The sequence below is a fragment of the Myotis nattereri genome (assembly GCF_964212035.1).
Source record: "Myotis nattereri genome assembly, chromosome: 21".
Lineage (NCBI taxonomy): Eukaryota > Metazoa > Chordata > Mammalia > Chiroptera > Vespertilionidae > Myotis > Myotis nattereri.
In genome coordinates this window covers 15,422,271-15,444,304 of record NC_138097.1, presented here as the reverse complement: position 1 = coordinate 15,444,304, position 22,034 = coordinate 15,422,271, and the positions used below count along the sequence as shown (strand labels likewise).

The window sequence follows — 22,034 nt, the reverse complement described above, 5'->3', positions numbered from 1 at the left end:
ATTTTTTTTTGTTGTTAATCCTCACTCGAGGCTATTTTTCCATTGATTTTTAGAGAGAGTGGAAGGAAGGGGGAGAGACACAGAGAAAGAAACATCGATGTGAGAGAGACACGTCGACTGGCTGCCTCCTGTACGCGCCCGACCAAAGCTGAGATGGAGCCTAGCACCTCGGTACCTGCCCTTGATGGGAATAGAACCCGGGACCCTTCAGTCCGCAGGCCGGTGCTCTAACCATTGAGCCACGCCGGCCCAGCCAGGCCGGTTCTCTCGGTCAGTGCTTGGCCCGCAGTCTCGCCAACTGCCAGGACCGACCAGGACGGCATAACGGTGTCAATGATCCGGTTTCCTAAGGCCCAAGGCACACACACATCCAAGCAAGCCCCGTTCATGTTCCCTCCACACCGGCGGTTCTCAACCTGTGGGCCGCAACCCCATTGGCGGTCGAACGACCCTTTCACAGGGGTCGCCTAAATACATCCTGCATATCAGATATTTACATGATGATTCATCACAGCAGCAACATGACAGTGATGAAATAGCAATGAAAATCATTTTATGGTTGGGGGTCACGACAACCTGAGGAACTGTCTGAAAGGGTCGCGGCGTTAGGAAGGTGGTAGCCGGACAGACATACAGACACTCCCCTCCCCTGGGACCCTCATCCTGACCGCATTGAAGAAGAATCCATAGGAGGGGAACCTTTTCGTCTCTCCAAAGCACCAAACTAAAAAGTTAAAAGGCGCCGGATGTCATTGGCAGACGACAATAATGTGTCTGCAACTGCCAACAGGCTTTGCTTTGATTGCTACGCCCTCTCTTCCTGCCGTTATGAACGCGAGGCCAACGCGTCCGACTAATGAGAGTCACGACAGAGCGTGATGGCCAGACGCCCTGTGCTAATGGCTCTTCTTTATCTGCTTTGTTCCCTCTCTCTCTTCCCTTTATTTCCCTTTTAGCAATGAATTGATTAGGGCCTGACATGAGGAAAATGCAGCACCTGTCAGCTCCCTATAAATACAGACTTGGGTGTTTTGTGTGTGTGTGTTTTTCTTCCCCTGTTTCTCCGGCATTTGTTGCAATGCCCGGTGGATGGATTCAGAAAGGAGCTGAGAAGTCAGGGCGATAAACACCACGGAGCACAAACATAAAAAATTAACCCTTCGTCCCCTGGGCTCGTCGGAGGGCTACCTCGCTGCAGCCTCATCTCCATTTTTTACTGGAGGCGGATTGCGGATGGATGCATGAGTCCGAGGGAGCGGCATGGTCAAGATGCTACAGTTGAGTGGGCACAAGCGAGGTGATGAAGCACGCTTTGGGGGGGAAGGGGAGGGGAGCTCACACGTCATGTCCTGCTCGTACAGACAGACACACCGGCGTGCGAGACTCACGCCGGCTCTGAAATCACCTGCTATCTCACAGAGTAAAGCCATTGCTCTCCTCTCTGCTACCTTCTCAAGCTCCAATCGGTCGCTGTCTTATTCAACAACTTTAAGTTCAGCAAATACGTGGCTGAGCGTCGATCTATGAACCAGGAGGTCAGGGTTCGATTCCCGGTCAGGGCACATGCCCGGGTTGCGGGCTTGATCCCCAGAAGGGGGCCGTGCAGGAGGTGGCCGATCCATGATTCTCTCTCATCAATGATGTTTCTATCTCTCTCTCTCCCCCTCCCTTCCTCTCTCTGAAATCAATAAAAACATTTTTTTTAAAATTTTTATTGATTTTTTTTTTGGGGGGGGAGAGAGAGAAAGAGAGAAACATTGATTTGTTGTCCCAGTTATGTATGCACTCATTGGTTGATTCTTGTATGTGCCCTGATTCAACTGGTAACCTTAGGGCAGCGGTTCTCAACCTTCCTAATGCCGCGACCCTTTAATACAGTTCCTCATGCTGTGGTGACCCCCAATTTCATTGTTACAAATTAAACATCATGAAAGCATCGTGATTCATCACAAAAACAATATGTAATTATCTATGTGTTTTCCGATGGTCTTAGGCGACCCCTGTGAAAGGGTCGTGCGACCCCCAAAGGAGTCGTGACCCACAGGTTGGCGACCCACAGGTTGAGAACCGCTGCTCCAGAGGGAGCCAACCCTTGATTCTGGTTGTTTCGTGAACTGTGAGAGAATACATCTCTGTGGTCTTAAGCCACGCAGCCTGTGGTCTTTTACAGCCCACTTAGCTCACACAGAAATCTTGCGTGGTCAGTGGCAGAGCAGGGAATTGAACCTGGGTCCGTTGATGAGTCATCCCACTCTCTCCCACTTGACTTCCCCAAGTTATGCAGCTGGGAGGCCGTCCTTGCTTGGCACGTTGTAACGGCACAGAACGATGTCAAAAGCAGAGCCCCGGGGCCAACGGCAACCGGCAAGCCGGGCTGTTACCTTTGGCCACAGGATCGCGTCTACTCGTGCCCAGTGCGCCCAAGGGGACCTCCCGCCAAGGGGGCTCGAGGGTGACTCCAAATGGAAAGAGTTGGAAATGCCAGAGAAGAAGGAGGAAAAAAGAAAAGAAAGAAAGACAGACACACGCAGAGGAACTTGGCAGCAGCAGCAATGAGAGCAGAATCATGGACCGGCTGCCTCCTGCACGCCCCCTACTGGGGATGGAGCCCACAACCCTGGCATGTGCGCTGACCGGGAATCAAACCGTGACCTCCTGGTTCGTAGGCCGATGCTCAACCACTGAGCCACGCCAGCCGGGGCCAAAGCAGAGCCATCTGAAAACAGCTGATATTTTTACAAGCTTTACTTTCAACCTGTGACTTACCTTGTGCGAAGGACCTTCACATACGTATCCAGCATCCACTGAACCCTAATAACAATATGCAAATCAGAGCCTAGGACACTGTCAATCAATTTGCTATGAACCAATGAGAGCCCACTGCTTATCACCACTCCCCAGAATAAGTACTGGATCAGGGCTGATGCTTATCAAATGGGAACCGATCTGAGGGGGAGGGGAAAGACACCTGGATGTTGGATAACGGAAGAAATGGCTGGCAATGGTGGAGACTGACCGCTTACTAGGTCATCAGGGAACATGATGACATCACTGCTTACTCACACTTACCAAAAGGAAATTACCGATTTGCCAAATCATTATACATATGACCACTTATCCATCTATTCATCCAATTTCTAAAGGATTTGAGGGACTTAGAAGAATGCATAAGTCAATTCCAAAGAAAAAGAAAAAGCCGACACAGTGTCATTTAAAATAGGAGATGGAGAGCAGGACGGAAAAGTCTAAATACAGAGGAAATCCGAACCCACTCTGTTACGACGCCTCACGGAAAACTTGCCCCCGGGTTTGACGCCAGCTCAAATGAAAATGGAAACAACTTTGGGTACGTGACCCGTGTCGTCTTTACAGAGAAAATACACCAGGGGATTAGGGGAAGGACACACGACGCTACGGCAGATGAGACAACACAAGGCTAGTTATGCCCTGTGTAACTTCGGCTCAGAGACGACGCCAAAAGTCACTTCAGCCTTAAACCGTTCTCCATTTCCTTTCCGTGATTACTCCAAAATAAGTCGTTTTCTTTTTCCCGCAGCCATTCGTCATTCACCAGCACCTCTCCAGAATCATTCTGAGTCATAGACTCTTCGCACTGAAGGAGACACTGCAGTTCATCTATTTCAACCTCTCGTTCAAAGCGCGAATATTAACCACCGGCCCCAACGTATTCCGGCAATGCTAACCGCCGCTTCAAAGCATTCAAGAGCGAGACACTCGTACATTTTCAAGGCCATCTGCTCCACTTGCATCGTTCTGGCTCATCCCAAATTCATCCTCACCCTGACACTCAACAAGGAGTCATCGTTTCCCTGCCTCTCAGGCAGGTGGTGAAATCCAAGTAGCATTTTTGTATTTAAACTAGAGGCCCGGTGCACAAATTCATGCACCAATGGGGTCCCTCAGTCTGGCCTGCAGAATGGGGCTGAAACCAGCTCTCCAACATCCCCCGAGGGGTCCCAGATTGCGAGAGGGCGCAGGCCAGGCCGTGGACCCCACTGGTGCACGATCGGGGCCAGGGAGGGACTGCGGGAGGGCTCCAGGGCATGTCCGGCCTGTCTCCCTCAGTCCTGATCAGCTGGACCCCAGCAGCAAGCTAACCTACCGGTTGGAGCATCTGCCCCCTGGTGGTCAGTGCACATCATAGCGAGTGGTTGAGCAGCCTTAGCATATCATTAGCATATTATGCTTTGGTTGGTTGAACGGATGTCCGGACACTTAGCATATTAGGCTTTTATTATATAGGATATGACGAGTGGGTCTCCATACGTCATCTCACAATCATATTCCTGGGAGAGAGGCTGCCGTGTTTTACATCGGCCCCTCATTTATGAGACGGTCAGGGCAGTGTTCCAAAGAGCGGGGGCATGTCCATAGAAGTAAATACCACAACAGACAGGTCTCTACCTCAGGCAAAGGTCGCTAAGGATACAACCTGTGCTGCTAGCTGGAATATATGTCACCCCTCTCGTGGATGGGAATAGTGACATACTCACACTGCTCTCCAATTCTCGTGAGCGAGTCACTGTGGCACCTGTGTCGTTGCTAACACTGTTTTTGTACTTGGTTTAAACAGGCAAAGTAGAAGAGGCTGTACTTTCCGTTAAGGCTACTGAGACCTACGGGGTTGACCCCAAGCCTCTGGATTTGTATTCTTGGCAATCGAGGTTCCTGTGTACAAACATCTTTTTTTTTTTTAATTGATTTCAGAAAGGAAGGGAGAGGGAAAGAGAGAGAGAGAGAAACATCAATGATGAGAGAGAATCATGGATTGGCTGCCTCCTGCACGTCCCCTACTGGGGATTGAGCCTGCAACCCGGGCATGTGTCCTTGACCGGAATCGAACCTGGGAACCTTCAGTCCGCAAGCTGATGCTCTATCCACTGAGGCAAACTGGCTAGGGCCCAAACATCTTATAGGAAATATATTTTTTAAAGATTTTATTGATTTCTGAGAGAGGAAGGGACAGAGAGGGAGAGAGAGAGAGAGAGAGAGAGAGAGAGAGGCATCAATGCAACAGCGAATCACAGATCGGCTGCCTCCTGCACGCCCCCTACTGGGGATGAAGCTCATAACCTGGGCATGTGCCCCAACTGGGAATCAAACTGAGACCTCCCGGTTCATGGGTTGATGCTCAACCACACCGCTGGGCTTACAGGAGCTATTCATTGTTGGCTGGTCACACTGGTAATAACACTGGTCTGTTGCGGTCCATCCAGAGTTTTAAATGCCCAGCCGGTGTGGCTCAGTGGACGATGGCTGTGCCAGTATATAATTAAAAGCCCTAAATATTTCTTCATACACCTTGTACTTGAGCGATCTCTTTTTTCTTGCAACCAAACACATGCAGCGCTCGCCAATTATACGCATTAAGTTCCTTTTTTGATATTTTGCCCGGGATTACATTTTGCTAAGATCTTTTTTAGACACAAATTGGCCATGTAACATAATAACTGCTTGTCCCGGCTTCGCGACACCTGAAAATTCCATCAACAGGAGGCCATGTGGTGTATGTAATTACGGAGCACGGATTTAGTGCCCGGATTCTAATTAGAACACGGCTTAAAATCTAATCCCACCGCAGACCGGTTGTGTAGCATTTGGAATGCCCCTTACATTTTTTCCCATGTTGCTTTTTTAAAAAAATTAATATATTTTTATTGATTTCAGAGAGGAAGAGAGAGAGAGAAACATCAATGATGAGAGAGAATCATTTATGGGCTGCCTCCTGCACACCCCCTGCTGGGAATCGAGCCCACAACCCAGGCATGTGCCCTGACCGGGAATCGAACCCATGACCTCCTGGTTCATAGGCTGATGCTCGACCACGGAGCCACCCCAGCCTGGGCCCATCTTGCTTTTCACATCAGTAGGCTGGGTATAACAATAACTTAGGGAGATGACAGTGAAGATGAGGAGTAAGTCGTGTTTTGTGTCAGACACTATACTAAGTGCTTTATATAGACATATGCTCAGAAAGGTACACTCATCATCCCCATCCCCTTTCTGATGACTACACTAAAGTTTTAAAAGAATAAATAACTTACCCAAAACACCGTAGATAAATGACGGAACTAGCTTACAGAAATGTTAACGGCTGCCTGGCTGGTATGGCTCAGTGGTTGAGCACTGACCCATGAACCAGGAGGTCACGGGTTTGATTCCCGGTCAGGGCACAGGCCCGGGTTGTGGGCTTGATCCCCAGTAGGGGGCGTGCAGGAGGCAGCCGATCCATGTTTCTCTCCCATCATTGATGTTTCTCTCTCTCTTCCTCTCTAAAATCAATAAAAATCTATTTTAAAAAAGAAAGGATGAATGAAGAACGAATTTGATCCAATAGATGGACTTTGCTATGTGTTTGTTTGTTTTTTTAGTATATTTTTATTGATTTCAGAGAGGAAGGGAGAAGGAAAGAGAGATAGAAACATCAATGATGAGAGAGAATCATGGATCGGCTGCCTCCTGCACGCCCCCTACTGGGGATGGAGCCCACAACCCAGGCATGTGCCCTCGGCTGGAATCGAACCCGGGACCCTTCAGTCCGCAGGCTGACACTCTATCTACTGAGCCAAGCTGGCCAGGGCTGCTACGTGTTTTGAGTTTTCGATATAATAGCCCCCGTCCCAAACTTCAGCTTAAAGCAAAGGTGAGCCGCCTAATCAACAGGTTATCTAACTAATAACATGATTATACATTTATAGGTACATATCTACTGCTGCCTCCTAACCACAGGGTTCAAAGTCCTCTGAAAAGAGTCTCTTCTCATTTACATTCAGGGAGCGCGGACATAGAGAGGGAATTGCTGCTTCGTTTTAAAAATAGAAACCTGGGAGGCTGCTCCATTGGAGTGCAGGCATGGCAGAGAATATTAAAACACCGACTGAAGCCCGGCCGGCATAGCTCAGGGGTTGAGCGTTGACCAACTTATGGACCAGGAGATCACTGGTTCGATTCCCGGTCAGGACACGTGCCCGGGTTGTGGGCTCGATCCCCAGTAGGGGGCGTGCAGGAGGCAGCCCATCCATGATCCTCATCGATGTTTCTATCTCTCTCTCACTTCCTCTTTGAAATCAATAAAAATATATTTTTACAAAAATACACTGGCTGGAGGAATGGAACCATCGCCCACTCCTCACTGTCAAGGAAGGGACTGGGGTCTGTGGTGTGGGGTTCACTCCATTTCAAAGAGAGAGAACAAGCCCTAGCTGGTGTTGCTCAGTGGATAGCACGCCGGCCTGCAGACTGAAGGGTCCTGGGTTCGATTCAGGTCAAGGGCACATACCTTTGGTTGCAGGCCCCTGGCCCCGGTTGGGGGCACGCGCAGGAGGCAACCAATAGATGTGTCTCTCTCACATCTGTGTTTCTCTGTCTCTCCCTCTCCCTTCCACTTTCTCTAAAAATCAATGGAAAAAAAATATCCTCGGGTGAGGATTAAAAAATAATAATAATAAAATAAAATTCACAGCTGCCCGAGCTATAGCCCTCTCCGTCAAGGCCCCCGCTGGCAGCCTTAGGACATCTCTGCCTCCCGGTTTCTATGTAATTCCTTCTAATAGCCCATCATAATGCTGGCGGACATTATGGGATTGCGGGCTGCAGAGGGAAGACCGTATTTCAGCAGCCCATTACGCCCGCAGTGAGTTACTCAGGGGCTCATCATGTGCTTTGAAATCATACAAAGAGAAGAGAATAGAATAGAATAGAATAGAATAGAATAAAATAATAAAATAAAATAAATAGAATAGAATAGAATAAAATAAAATAGAATAAAATATAAAATAATAAAATAAATTAAATTAATAAAATAATAAAATAAATAAAATAAAATAATAAAATAAATTAAATAAAATAGAATAAAATAATAAAATAAATTAAATTAAATAACTTGTTAGGCCACAACAAGGAAGGAAAGGGGATTGACCTGGACGGGTACGAGAGTGGCTCACACTACAGGGACACCTCAGCACCTGGATTTCATTTTTGCGTCTACGAAGAAATGGAGTGACATTTCGATGAGAAGACAAGCTTTGTGAGAGCGTCCCACTTTCTAAACCCCGGGGAAGGGAAGGTGGTAGAGAATATGAGTGTGTGTGTGTGTGTGGCAGGGGGAGACACACACATCCAGCGTGGAAATGTTGGCGCAGCCCGGCCGGTGTTGCTCAGTGGTTGGGCGTCCGCTGAGTCCCGGCCTCCTGTCGCCCTCGGGGAGGGACCCGCTCTGCCGTCCCACGCGTGAGCAGCGTTGCCGTAACCGAGTCGGCAGCCTTGTGGGGTGGGGGTCACTCACATTATCCTTCCAAGCCACGCGCAGCCCCTGAGGGGGGTGGGGGGAGGGGGGTGGCCAGACGCACACCTTTGTGTGTGCAAACACACCGCGCACGTGACCCAGGATCACACGTGCTCGTGAGTGAGGCACACGGCTGTCTGCACGGACTGGACGCCCCTGAAAAGTGAGCCCCCAAAGAATACATCATTCCGTGTTCTCCGCCATCAGTAGCTTTGGGCCCGTCCCCAAAAGCTCAAGTAAATCTCTCTTCATAGCAAACACAAACGATGGATCTAAATGTATAACCCGGCAAGGGAGACCATCCCCCCAAAAGGCAAAAGCAGGAGGAAAAATAACTTCTTAAATTAGCCAACTACAGACTGGAACGGTGGTCGGCAAACCGCGGCTCGCGAGCCACACGCGGCTCTTTGGCCCCTTGAGTGCGGCTCTTCCACAAAATACCGACTTCTGCACATGGGCCACGAAGTTTCAATCGCACTGTACGTGCGCGCCCGCACGTGGTATTTTGTGGAAGAGCCACACTCAAGGGGCCAAAGAGCCACGTGTGGCTCGCGAGCCGCCGTCTGCCGACCACGGGACTGGAAAATGGAAGAGAAAATCTCTGCGTAATAATTATTGGAAGGTGACAGCTTCTGTGCCTGAATGCCGTTCCAACGTAAACGTCGCTGGACGAAACGGCATCCCCTTTCCATCCTCACAGGTCAGGCACTTCCGTGCGCTGGCGGGGAGAGAAAGGACTGGAACGACCTGAAAGCCGAGCTAACCTAGAAACCGCAAAAATCTGTACATGCGTCTGAAGGAAGCATATAAATATAACTACACCTCGCGGGGGCCGTTCCGTGCCCTCCGGCTTTTGGACGCGCGGCGACGCTAACCAAAGAAGGGAAAGATGACCTCAGGATAATAAACACAGGACCCGGCCGGGACCCCGCGTCTCCAGGTACGGAAGTCGTTTCCAATATGGGCAGGAAGGAAATTCCCGCTCAGTGTGGGTGTGAGCGCTCCTAGACCCACTCCATCCCTCCGGCAAACATCACCCTGACACCCACTCTGGGCTGGCTTCCTTCCCAGAGGGGGTGCCCTCCCTTCTCCTCTTCTCCCCCCTGCAAACATCAACCACTCAACATCGCCTTGCTCCCCGTCTGCAGTTCTGCTCAGTTACTCAAGGTTTGGAAGGACAGAGAGACACAGAGAAGGAGAAAGCCACCCCGCACGGAGGCGTTCAATATGGAGAAGGCATCTGTGAAAAGCGAAACCGGGTCTTGAACCAGGAGGGCTCCCTTGAGCCAGTCCCTTCTCCACCCGGAAAAAAAGGCCCAGGGCCAAGGCTGAGCCTTGCCCTCCGGCAAAAGCCTCTTTCCATCATTCCCAAGAGCCGCCCTGCAGGGTGAGTGGGAGGCGGAGAGTCTGTGAGGGCCTGAACCTAAGAGTCATTTCGTTCTCAAACAAGACGGCAAAGGAACGTGAGTTTCCAGCTGCCTTAGGGTGAACGGCACTCACACTTATGGGGCTGGAAGCCGGAGCCTGAGTGGGTGCGCGGAGAAATAGAGTCGGTGAAAGTTCTCCGATCCGATGAGTCTGCGGCGGATACAGGGGAGTTTTCTTTTATTTATTTTTAAAATTAGAGTCTTACTGATGTCAGAGAGGAAGGGAGAGGGAGGGAGAGAGAGAAACATCAGTGATGAGAGAGAGCCCTGACCGGTTTGGCTGGATAGAGCGTCGGCCTGCAGACTGAAGGGTCCCGGGTTCGATTCTGGTCAAGGGCATGTGCCTTGGTTGCGGGCACATCCCCAGTAGGGGGTGTGCAGGAGGCAGCTGATGGATTTTTCTAACCTTTATCCCTCTCCCTTCCTCTCTGTAAAAAAATCAAAAAAATATATTTTTTTAAAAATGATGAGAGAGAATCATGGGTCGGCTGCCTCCCACACGCCCTCACTGGGCAGGTGCCCTGACCAGGAATCGAACCGTGACCTCCCGGTTCACGGGTCGATGCTCAACCACTGAACCACGCCACAGCCGGGCATGGCGTTGTTTTTTAAACAAGTGACTGGCCCCTTTCCATTAAGAGGCAGACAGCGAGAGAGACGCAAGTCTATGTCCTGAACGTCTTAGAGACGCAATATTCCAGGCTGATTTCCCCCCTAATCCTGTGGGTGTTAAATACCAGGAGCGTGAACAGATCCCTGACCACGTGCCCTCCAAGGACACTCAGATCTGCCTTTGACATGGGAACCAGCTGGAGGCACAGAGGCAAGCCGCTTGAGGCCCCGCCAGGACGCCGAAGGGTGAGGTCTTTTGACACCCAGTCCCCCGCCCCTCCAACGACCTCCTCCTTCTTCTCCTGCATCCCCCTGGCTGTGGGTAAGGACGGGCTCATTCCGTGGCCCACTTCAGCCGGATAATTCATTCATCAAACAGCAAAGCCTTTCGGGCCACCGGTCAGACTCACCGGCCGTCGCACCGAAGGAATGGCTCCAGGCGGGCGGATCTGTAGCTCCGTGTCCAACACGCTCGTTGGCCAGATGCAGAGCGAGATCATTTTCATCACCTGTCACTCCCCGCCCCCCCCCCGCCCCCCCGGAGAGCTCACAGATTTCTACAAGCACGGGCGTGTGTAGGTGCCAAGCGTCTCCGGGGCCGTCCCAGGAAGGGAGTGGGAGCCAACGCCGTGAGCTTTGACGCTGGCGAATCCCAGGTCTTCTCGGGGTAGAAGGGAAGTCAGCAAGGAGCCCTCTGTCCATTTGCCCAGCACGTTCCAGAAAGGTCTATCCTGCCAGGACATTCCCTTATTTATGCTCCTTTCGTGGGGCGGTGGGGAGGGCGGTGGAACAGCCCGTCTCCAGCTGCTCATGCAACTGATAGAGCTGCAGGGAGGAGTGATGGATACCAGCGCTTTCCCTCCACACTAGCGCCTGAGTCTCACGGCCACTTGCCTCGGGGAGCCGCACGGCCGTGCCCGCACCCCCGGGTGCCCTGGTGACGGCAAGATGACAGACGGAGCCACTGACAGAGATGAGCGCGGCTGATAGAGAAACACGGCACATATTTTCATCGGCAACATCTACACAGGGACCTACACCCTCGCCTTGAGGATGCGCAGGGCACGTGTCCCTCTACTCTACTCGTTGTAAAATGTTCCCACACCCGTAGCAGGACGGGGCGGCGGCTCCGTAAGAGCTGGGGGGTGCGTGTCCAGGGGGGCTCCCTGCCCCTGGCTGGCCAGGGCAGAGGACTGACAAGCGAGATCGGCACAGACAGCTTCCAGGATCCATGCAGGCTGTGCTGCCCATGAGAGCAGTCCCTGAGCTAGTTCTGCAAAATCAGGGAGCGGGGCCAGAGAGCCTCCCCTCCCCGCCCCCCACCCCCCGCCCAGTTCCCCCTTAGAGTGCACTGCTGCGGGGCAGAAAGCGTGGGCACCCCGTGGCCTCACCTACCTGGTAGGGGCCCTGGTTGCAGCCGCAGTAGCTACTCTCCATGGTGTAGCTCCTGGCCACCCCCATCTCTCTCCACACCACCACCCGGGCGGTGGAGGCGCGAGATTTCTCCACCAGGAAACTGCAGCTGCTCATGGTGAAGGCGGGGGCGAGCTGGTCCAGGATTCTGGGAAGAGTCTACAGTAAAAAAAAATATATATATAATAATAATAATAAATAAATGGCAATGAGCTGCAGGTGATTGGGGGTAGGCATCGTAAAACCTGATGTCTCAACATCTCTTTCCCACCTCAATATGCCAAACACAGAATGTACGCTGCTACGAATCCTGTATCAACCCTGAGAAATGGACATTATTTTTTTTTAAATTGATGTCAGAGAGGAAGGGAGAGGGAGAGAGAGAGAAACATCCATGATGAGAGAGAATCATGGATCGGCTGCCTTCTGCATGCCCCCTGCTGGGGATGGAGCCCGAAAGCTGGGCATGTGCCCTTGACTGGAATTGAACCTGGGACCCTTCAGTCCACAGGCCGATGCTCTAACCACGGAGCCACACCAGCCAGGGCTGGACACCATTTTTAAAGTCATTTTAAAGATGAGGTGATGGAGGCTTCGAGGTTCTTCCTTCTTTTCTTCATCTAAATAAAGGGTGGTCACGTCTGCTATTTCGAGAAGCCAAACATGGGTGCATTGATTGTCTATTGTTCGTACATTTTTGTTGTATAGATTTCATTTGAGCTTTTTTTTTTTCTATCAAGAAAGGCCACTTCAGCTCTAGCTGGTGTTGCTCAGTGGATAGAGCGTCGGCTGGCAGACGGAAGGGTCCCAGGTTCGATTCCGGTCAAGGGCACATGCCGGGGTTGCAGGCTCCATCCCCATTGGGGTTGCGTGCAAGAGGCAACGGAGCCATGATTCTCTCAACCCTGATGCTTCTAGCTCTCTCTCTCTCTCTCTCTCTCTCTCTCTCCCTTCCTCTCTGAAATCAATAAAAATATATTTTTTTAAAAAGGAAAGACAGGCCACTTCAAACCTACCCTGTAGCTGACATCTTCCGAGACAGCGGGTGTGCCCACGGCGGACTCTGCCTGCCACAGGGTCTCCTTGATGCTGCAGCCGTAGACAAACACATTCTTCTTCTGGGAGTGGCCGTGGAAGTCACAGAAGACCTACAACGGCCAAGCGAAGGAAGTGGTAAACCCAGGGCACATCTATTGGTGTCTTAAACGTTTAACGCAGGGGTCCTCAAACTACGGCCCGCGGGCCACGTGCAAATACACATATTGTATTTGTTCCCGTTTTGTTTTTTTACTTCAAAATGAGATATGTGCAGTGTGCGTAGGAATTTGTTCATAGTTTTTTTTTAAACTATAGTCCGGCCCTCCAACGGTCTGAGGGACAGTGAACTGGCCCCCTGTTTAAAAAGTTTGAGGACCCCTGGTTTAACGTGTCAACTTTTCTCTGGTCGATACTGTTTAGGTAGCAGAACCAGGCATATTAACATCACCGGCGACGTCCGTAAGAGTTGTATGGGTCAAGTTCTGGGGGGGACAGTTAGATTGGGAGGGGTTTAGCATTGAAGAGGGTATGACAGAATATACTGTGGTGGGAGAGGACACAGGGTTAAAACGAGAAGAGGGAACAGGAACAAAAGCTTTTTTAAAAAAAACGATGAGAGCCCTGGCCGGTTTGGCTCAGTGGATAGAGCGTCGGCCTGCAGACTGAAGGGTCCCGGGTTCGATTCCGGTCAAGGGCATGTACCTTGGTTGCGGGCACATCCCCAGTGGGGAGTGTGCAGGAGGCAGCTGATCGATGTTTCCCTCTCATCGATGTTTCTAACTCTCTATCCCTCTCCCTTCCTCTCTGTGAAAAAATCAATAAAATATAATTTTTTAAAAATTATGAGAGCTCGGCCAGGGGGGCTCAATGGTTGAGTGTCGACCTATGAACCAGGAGGTCACGGTTCGATTCCCGGTCAGGGCACATGCCCGGGTTGCAGGCTCCATCCCCAGTAGGGGGCACGCAGGTGGCAGCCAATCCATGATTCTCTCTCGTCATTGATGTTTCTCTCCCTCTCTCTGAAATCAATAAAATAAAAAAAACCACACACCCCCCCCCCGACACACACACACACACATTGTTTGAGGAATAATTCTCCACCAACCTTCCTCTCTTACCCCTAAGTTCCTCTCCATGAATTGAACACCTACCATTCACAGCACAAGTGTGCAAACAAATCAAGACTGTTTCTTAGCAACAGATTTCTCCAGGAAGCTGGAAGCTATGCCTATATGCTGACAGGTGCTCCTTTAAGGCTGAACTCAAACGGAAAAAAAGAGTTTTTTTGTGTGTGTTTTTCCCCATCCGCACAGACGCTGAGAGCCGAGATAAATGACAAATGAGAGGCCTATTTGCCCGCGGGAGAGACCGCAGCTCTGCCCTGGCAGGTCTAGCCGCCTCTGGAGAGGGAGACGTTCTACGTGCGGATCAGATGACATTCTCTAAAATAAGTGCTTGTTAATTATAACAAACACGTGTTCCTCTGCATGGAAGGGGGCAATTACAAGACAAATTACCAAGTTATTTCTGGGGAGAAAGTTTTTTTTCTTTCCTACGGGAAGATGGAACACAAATTTCCTTTCTGTGAAATTCTGTGCCGGGGACATCGAACGTGAGCAGTCTAATACCCACAGGTGAACCGGTGATCTTAGGTGGCTCATTCATCAACTGGTTCAACAAATATTTTTTTAAAAATATAGTTTTTATTGACTTCAGAGAGGAAAGGGGAGGGAGGGGGAGAGAGAGAGAGAGAGAGAGAGAGAGAGAGAGAGAGAAACACCAATGATGAGAGAGAATCATAGATGGGCTGCCTCCTGCACGCCCCCTACTGGGGATCAAGCCCACAACCCGGGCATGTGCCCTGACGGAGAATTGAACCTTGACCTCCTGGTTCATAGGTTGATGCTCACTCATGGAGCCATGCTGGCTGGGCAGTTCAACAAATATTTATTGTATCCCTGTGTGTGGCAGAAAAAAATTAAAATTGGAATGTAACATATTTCTGCCCTTGATACTACTGGCAACAATAGTTACTAGGTATATCGGTTAATAATGTGGATTTTTTTCACTAGATGGAGTTACACATATGCTGATATGTATGTGATTTGATATGTATGCTATTTTGTTATATTGATAAGCTTCAAAACTTCATATGTCAAATTTGCTGAAGGTGTTAACATCATAGATATTTTTACGCTTAAAAATGTCGAATTTCGTACCAAATAAAAGAGCATTTGCGGGAAGTTTTAATTCATTACTTTATTTTGAAGAAAAAGTTACCGTATACTTCGGGAAGCGTAGGGTGAACATGCTCCATCTCAAGATCCTTGTGAACGCGGGTTTAAACGCTTTAAAAGTGAGGATTTCGATGTGAAATACAAAGAACGTCCAGGTCAACCGAAAAAGTTTGAAGACCAAAAATTAAAAACATTTATTGGATGAAGATGCGTGTCAAAATCAAAAACAACTTGCAGAAAGATTAAACGTTGCTCAGCAAACAATTTCCGACCGTTTACAAGCAATGGGAAGATTCTAAAGGAAGGAAAATGGGTGGCCCATCAACTGACCGAAAGACAAATGGAAAACCGAAAAGTCACCCAGAAAATGTTGCTTCAACGGCACGAGAGAAAGTCTTTTTTGCATTGAATTGTGACTGGCGATGAAATGTGGACTTATTTTGAGAATCCCAAACGCACAAAATCATGGGTTGATCCAGGTCAGCCGTGGGCAAACTACGGCCCGTGGGCCGGATCCGGCCAGTTTGAAATGAATTAAAACTAAAAAAAAAAAATGACCGTACCCTTTTATGTAATGATGTTTACTTTGAATTTATATGAGTTCACACAAACACTCCATCCATGCTTTTGTTCCGGCCCTCCGGTCCAGTTTAAGAACCCATTGTGGCCCTCCAGTCAAAAAGTTTGCCCACCCCTGATCCAGGTCAACCATCAACATCGCCTGCAAGGCCAAATCTCTTCAGAAAGAAGACAATGGTCTGTGTTTGGTGGGATCAGGAAGGTGTGGTGTATCATGAGCTTCTAAAAACAGGCAAAAGCATCAATACTGATCGCTACCGACAAGAAATGATCAATTTGAACCAGGCTTTGATCGTAAAACGGCCAGAATGGGCCAGAAGACACGACAAAGTAATTTTGCTTCATGATGACGCACCATCACACACTTCAGAACCAGTTAAAGACACGTTAAAAGATCTTGCCTGGGAAGTATTAAGCATAAAAATATCTGTGATGTTCACAACTTCAGCCAATTTGGCATATGAAGTTTTGAAGCTTGCTGTCAATATAACAAAACAGCATATATATCAACATATGTGTAACTCCATCCACTGGAAAAAATCTGCATTAGTAACCGGTACACCTAGTACTCAATGGAAGATTTATGATACTTTCTTGACTGTGCTAAAAACTTAATATAGATGATCTCATTAAGAAGTGGGTGCTGCTCGCATCCCCACTGAGTAGCTGAGAAAAACTGAATTTCAGCCCTAACCGGTTTGGCTCAGTGGATAGAGCATCGGCCTGCGGACTCAAGGGTCCCAGGTTCGATTTTGGTCAAGGGCATGTACCTTGGTTGCGGGCACATCCCCAGTAGGGAGTGTGCAGGAGGCAGCTGATCGATGTTTCTCTCTCATCGCTGTTTCTAACTCTCTATCCCTCTCCCTTCCTCTCTGTAAAAAAATCAATAAAATATATTTTTAAAAAAACTGAATTTCAGACCAAATCAACCATTTGCTGGGGTTTGCGCTGCTATTAAGGATGTATGTGAATATCTGAACCCCCGTTTGCTCGCATCCGGAATCCATGTTTTCAAACGTCTGTCATTTCTCTATTGCCTCTGCCCCCAGCGGTGTGGCTGGAATTGGTGCCCCAAGTCAAGGAATAACGGTTTTGCAGCGAGCGGAGAGTGGAGGTGGAGAAAAGCATGGGTTCTCTGGAAACAAATGAGAGCAGGTCGCCCAGGCCCAAGAGCCTCATTCACAGCACACTCCACCTGAATGGCAGCTGGAAGGCGTGGGGTGCAGGGAGGGAGTAGGGGCCCTGACGCTCCCCAGGGGGGCTGTCCTAGCCGAGTGCTTCCGCATGAGAGCTCGCCACGCTCCTGGAAAACGAGGCAGAGACCGCTCTGAGGACCTGCAGCCCCGCAGAACAAGGCAATAAAGTGAGAGGAACACGGCCCTGGCTGGTGTTGCTCAGTGGGTAGAGCACCCACCCACGGACTGAAGGGTCCCAGGTTTGCAGCGGTTCTCAGCCTCGGCTGCACGTTAGAATCACCTGGGAATCTTTTTTAAAAAATCCTGATTTCTGGGCCCCATCCTCCGGAAATTCTGTTTCTTTGTTATGGGGTGAGGCCACAACATGACTAACAGAGAAACAGAATTTCCAGAGGATGAGGCCCAAAAATCAGGATTTAAAAAAAAAGATTCCCAGGTGATTCTAATGTGCAGCCAAGGTTGAGAACTGCTGCAGGTTCGATTCCCAGTCAAGGGCACATGCCCGGGTTGCAGCCTCCATCCCCCTGTGTGGGGGGCCTGCAGGAGGCAGCCGATCAATGATGTTTCTCTCTCACCGATGTTTTGCTCCCTCTCTCTCTCTCTCTCTCTCTCTCTCTCTCTCTCTCTCTCTCTCTCTCCCTCTCTCTCTCTCCCTCTCCCTTCTTCTCTCTCTCTAAAAATCAATAAAAACGTATTTATAAAAAAAAAAAGGATGTTTGCTGAGGGAGTAAGGAAGTTAATTCTATAAGCATCAGAGACTAAGTAGATTCAGGGGCTCCAGGTGAGGTCCAATACCGGAATTTCCGGATTAAGCGAATAAACAATATGATTGTGGTTTCCCCCCAAGGCACTGAGCACAGGAAGCAGCGGATTGAAAACCTCCGTTTCTCTTCTGTTGTCCTTCAGCTGGCGTGGTGAGGTTTGACCCCCCCTCCCTCCCCCCCAGGTCACGCTGCTTCCCCTGTGTCCGTGTCTTTCTTGGCAAAGGCATACAACGGCGTGGACTGGACTGCCATTCTGAAATCGGGCTCTAACACATCCCCCCGCCCCCACCCTTGCCGGTGAATTCTTGTCGGAGCCAAATCCAAGGTTAATTTCATTCGTGCAAACGTGAGCTCCGTCCCTTCCCCCTCAGCCCAGGCTGGGCACAGCCCTATAGCTATGCTCTCCACAAGCCTGCCCGTCTCTTCCCCACCCCCATTCCTGGGTCTCATTCCCATTCCCCTGTGAGCTAACGGGACCCCTTATTCAAGAGGTTCCCCCCTCCTTCCCACACACACCTCCCCTGGCTGTGCCGATCCGCAGGGCTCCCCCGCCCGTTCACCGCTCAACCCCCCAGCTTGAAGCGGCTGCGATCCCCACCCCTGACATCTGGGTCTAGTTCCTGCTGCCAGGCCGAGAGCATCTGCATTATTTATGCCACCGCCACAGGAAAATGAGGGCGGCCAGGCTGGAGCTGGGACGAGGCGAATTCCGGGGAATGTGCTAGGAACTCCAGGCCGCACCCGCCAGGCCTCCAATTAAACCAAGCGAGGCTCCCCAAGGTCCTGCAGACACCTGCAGACGCGGCCAGCGCACCCACATGCAGACAAGGCTGAGGGCCGGCTGGTGTGGCCCAGTGGTTGAGCGTGGACCTATGAACCAGGAGGTCAGGGTTCGATTCTAGGACAGGGCACAGGCCTGGGGTTTCGGGCTCCGTCCCCAGTAAGGGGGCGTGCAGGAGGCAGCCGTTCCATGATTCTCTCTCATCATTGGTGTTTCTATCTCTCTCTCCCTCTCTCGTGGTGGATGGATGGATAAATGGATGGATGGATGGATGGGTGGGTGGGTGGATGGTTGGATGAAAGAATGTGACAAATGCCATATTGCTCATAAACTGAATGACTTGTCTGGCCCTTGGCAACCCCATCAGGGAGGAGAGAGCTACAGAAACATCAATGATGAGAGAGAATCATGGATTGGCCGCCTCCTGCACACCCCCTACTTTCTTGTCCTGCTCTCTTTCACTGTCTCACAGTCCCATCGGTCCTTGGAGTTCCTGTGATATTATTACCCGCCAAGGGGGACATGCCTGAGTACCATCTAGACCAGGTGGAACCCCAGGCTACCCGACGTGGCCTCCCAACGCTTCAGGAATATTTGCATCTGTCAGAGGCACCGTTCATCCCCAGCCAGGCAGCCCTAGAGCCAGCTTTTTTGCTTGTTTGTTTTGTTAATTCTCACCCGAGGATATTTTTTTATTATTATATATTTTTATTGACTTCAGAGAGGAAGGGAAAGGGAGAGAGGAAATAGAAACATCAATGAGGAGAAGAGAGAATCAGCGATTGGCTGCCTCCTGCACGCCCCCTCCTGGGGATCCAGCAGCAACCAGGGCATGTGCCCTTGACCTGAATCGAACCTGGGACCCTTCGGTCTGCAGGCCGACGCTCTTTCCACTGGGCCACACAGGCCAGGGCTCAGCGTTGACACAGTGGGAATCTTCCAGGCATTGAGCAAATGGGGGTGTGCGGCCAGCCGTCATCGGGAAGCAGTTAAATACAGCCTCGCAGGTAACCGGGAGGTGCCGCTGAGCCCAGCGGAGAACAACGCGAGCAGCACGGAGTGCCCGGCGGTGTCTCACCACCTCTCAGACGGTCCCCGGAGGAAGCCCGCCGGCGGCCGTCATGTTGACAGTTAATTAACGTGTACTTTATGTTTATAAACGAGACTTCCGCCTGCCGCGCTGTACAGCAAACGCTCTGCTCTTCCGTGAGAGGCTGTCGGAGCAGAGAGGCGCCCTGTCTGTGAGGAGCGGAGGGTGTGTGTCTAACTGGGTGTCAGGTGGGGGCCTCCTTCCCTGGAAACCTCTCTCTTGTCCCAGCGGCCGAGGCTGCCTAGCCCCGAGCACACCTGTCCCAGGCCTCGGCCCTGGACTTGCTTCTGGAGGGGAGACAGCCTGGACCACATGGCTCCTTGGACGGGAGCGGGAGGGCGACATGAAATATTGCACAATTTGACAAGGATGGAATGGAACAAGGGTTCTTCATACATATATATATATATGTATATGTATATGTATATGTATATGTATATGTATATTTAATATATATATTTTTACTGATTTCAGGGAGGAAGGGAGGAGAGAGCTACAGAAACATCAATGATGAGAGAGAATCATGGATTGGCTGCCTCCTGCACGCCCCCTACTGGGGATTGAGCTCGAAACCCGGGCAAGTGCCCTGACTGGGAATTGAATCGAACAATGACCTCTTGGTTCACAGGTCGATGCTCAACCACTGAGCCATGCTGGTCAGGCTCTTTTTGGCTTTGTTTTGTTAATCCTCACCCAAGGATATTTTTCCCATTGATTTCTAGAGAGAGTGGAAAGGAGGCAGGAGGGGAGAGAGAGAGAGAGAGAGAGAGAGAGAGAGAGACATCGATTGGCTGCCTCCTGCACGTGTCCCTACAGGGTTAAGGGAACCTGCAACCAAGGTACGTGCCCTTGGCAGGGAATTGAACCCACGACTCTGTGGTTCACCAGCTGACGCTCTAACCACTGAGCCCTGGCCAGGGCTGAACAAGGATTCCAAAGGGGGAAAGATATGCCTTGCTCTCTTTGCAACACAAAACTCAACCAATGATGCATAACGAAGTGGGACACCAAATTGATGTCTATGTCTCTCTCTCTCAAATTAATCAATACATTTTTTAAAAAATTAAAAAGTGAGAAAAGAAAAGGAACATTGGTACACAGACACAGGAAGCAGCAGCAACAAAACGTTCTTTCCTGGATCCTTCAGCGAGGTCGTGGTCTGCTGACACCTTTAATTTCAGACGTCTAGCCTCTGGAAATGCCAGAGAGTGTATTTCTGTTGCTCTAAGGGGTGCATTGTCATGGCAGCCCTAGGAGGTGACTTCGGCCCCTATTCCAGCATGGCACGCACACTTCTTTGGCTTGTGTCTGGTTTTCTTGCCTTAACACAGGGAGTGGGGAACCTTTTTTCCGGCCAAGGGCCATCTGAATATTTATTTACTTAAATATATGTTTCTATTGATTTCAGAGAGAGAGGAAGAAAGACAGAGAGAAACATCAATGAGAGAGAATGACTGATCGGCTGCCTCCTGCACGCCCCCTACTGGGAATCGAGCCCATAACCCGGGCATATGCTCTGACCTGAATGGAACCAGGGACTTCCTGGTCTCTAGGCTGATGCTCAACCACTGAACCACACCGGCCGGGCCATTTGGGTAATTCTAACACCATTCACAGGCCGCACACATTTATCAACCGAAAAACTAGCCTGCTGTGTTTGGTCCACATTCAATTAACTCGCCCCTGACCAAATGCTTTCTCGGGCCTTATCCGGCCCACGGGCCGGACGTCCCCCACCCCTGCCACCACAGAAAGCAGTGGGCCTCCCGGGAGGCGGAGGACTCACCACGGGGCTGCGGCCGGCGCTGTGCAGGTAGTAGAGCAGGCCCTTGGCGTGGTAGATGGTTGGCTGGAGCTGCGCGCTGGGCGCCAGCCACTGCCGGTTCAAGTCCTCCCCCCGCAGGGAGCATCTGTGACTGCGGGGACAAACAAAGACGCATTTAGGAGAAAATCACTTGAGAAAATTACCGTCAACAAGGCCCGCAATTAAACCGAGGAAGCCAGCTTCCCTCGGGCTCCTGCCCAGTTGCCATCCATTGCAGAAGGTCCTTCAAATTCCGGAAGTGTCCTGATTACCCTCACGGCCCACAAAAGGCCCGGGCACCCTGTTTAACTGGGTATTGGGTCATCACATCGGTTTAAAATATATTTTTATTGATGTCAGAGAGGAAGGGGAGGGAGGGAGGGAGAGAGAGAAACATCCGTTTTGAGAGAGAATCACGGATCGGCTGCCTCCTGCACGCCCCCTATTGGGGATCGAGCCTGCAACCCTGGAATGTGCCCCGGCCGGGAATCGAACCCGGACCCATCAGTCCACAGGCTGATACTCTAGCCACTAAGCCAAAGCAGCTAAGGCCAAAGTTTTTCATTTTTAAATATATTTTTCATTGATTTCAGAGAGGAAGGGAGAGGGAGAGACAGACAGAAACATCGATGATGAGAGAGAATCATGGATCGGCTGCTTCCCGCACGCCCCACACTGGGGATGGAGCCCACAACCCAGGCATGTGCCCTGACCGGGAATCATGGGCTCAACCACTGAGCCATGTTGCCGGGTTATCAAAGTTGCTTGTTTTGTTAATCCTCACCTGA

The 22,034-nt window shown here is 50.5% G+C and overlaps 1 protein-coding gene across 1 annotated transcript in view; it reads right to left on the bottom strand.

Annotated features, from left to right (window-relative positions):
- AGBL1 (AGBL carboxypeptidase 1) overlaps nucleotides 1-22,034 on the bottom strand; it is a gene marked incomplete at both ends in the record, with an annotated part of 230,964 nt that overhangs the window by 68,342 nt on the left and 140,588 nt on the right. The window contains 3 exons of the mRNA XM_081114799.1: nucleotides 11,740-11,916; nucleotides 12,774-12,905; nucleotides 21,229-21,358. Of these exons, the coding sequence (XP_080970925.1) occupies nucleotides 11,740-11,916; nucleotides 12,774-12,905; nucleotides 21,229-21,358 (439 nt within the window). The remainder of the gene's footprint in view (nucleotides 1-11,739; nucleotides 11,917-12,773; nucleotides 12,906-21,228; nucleotides 21,359-22,034) is intronic.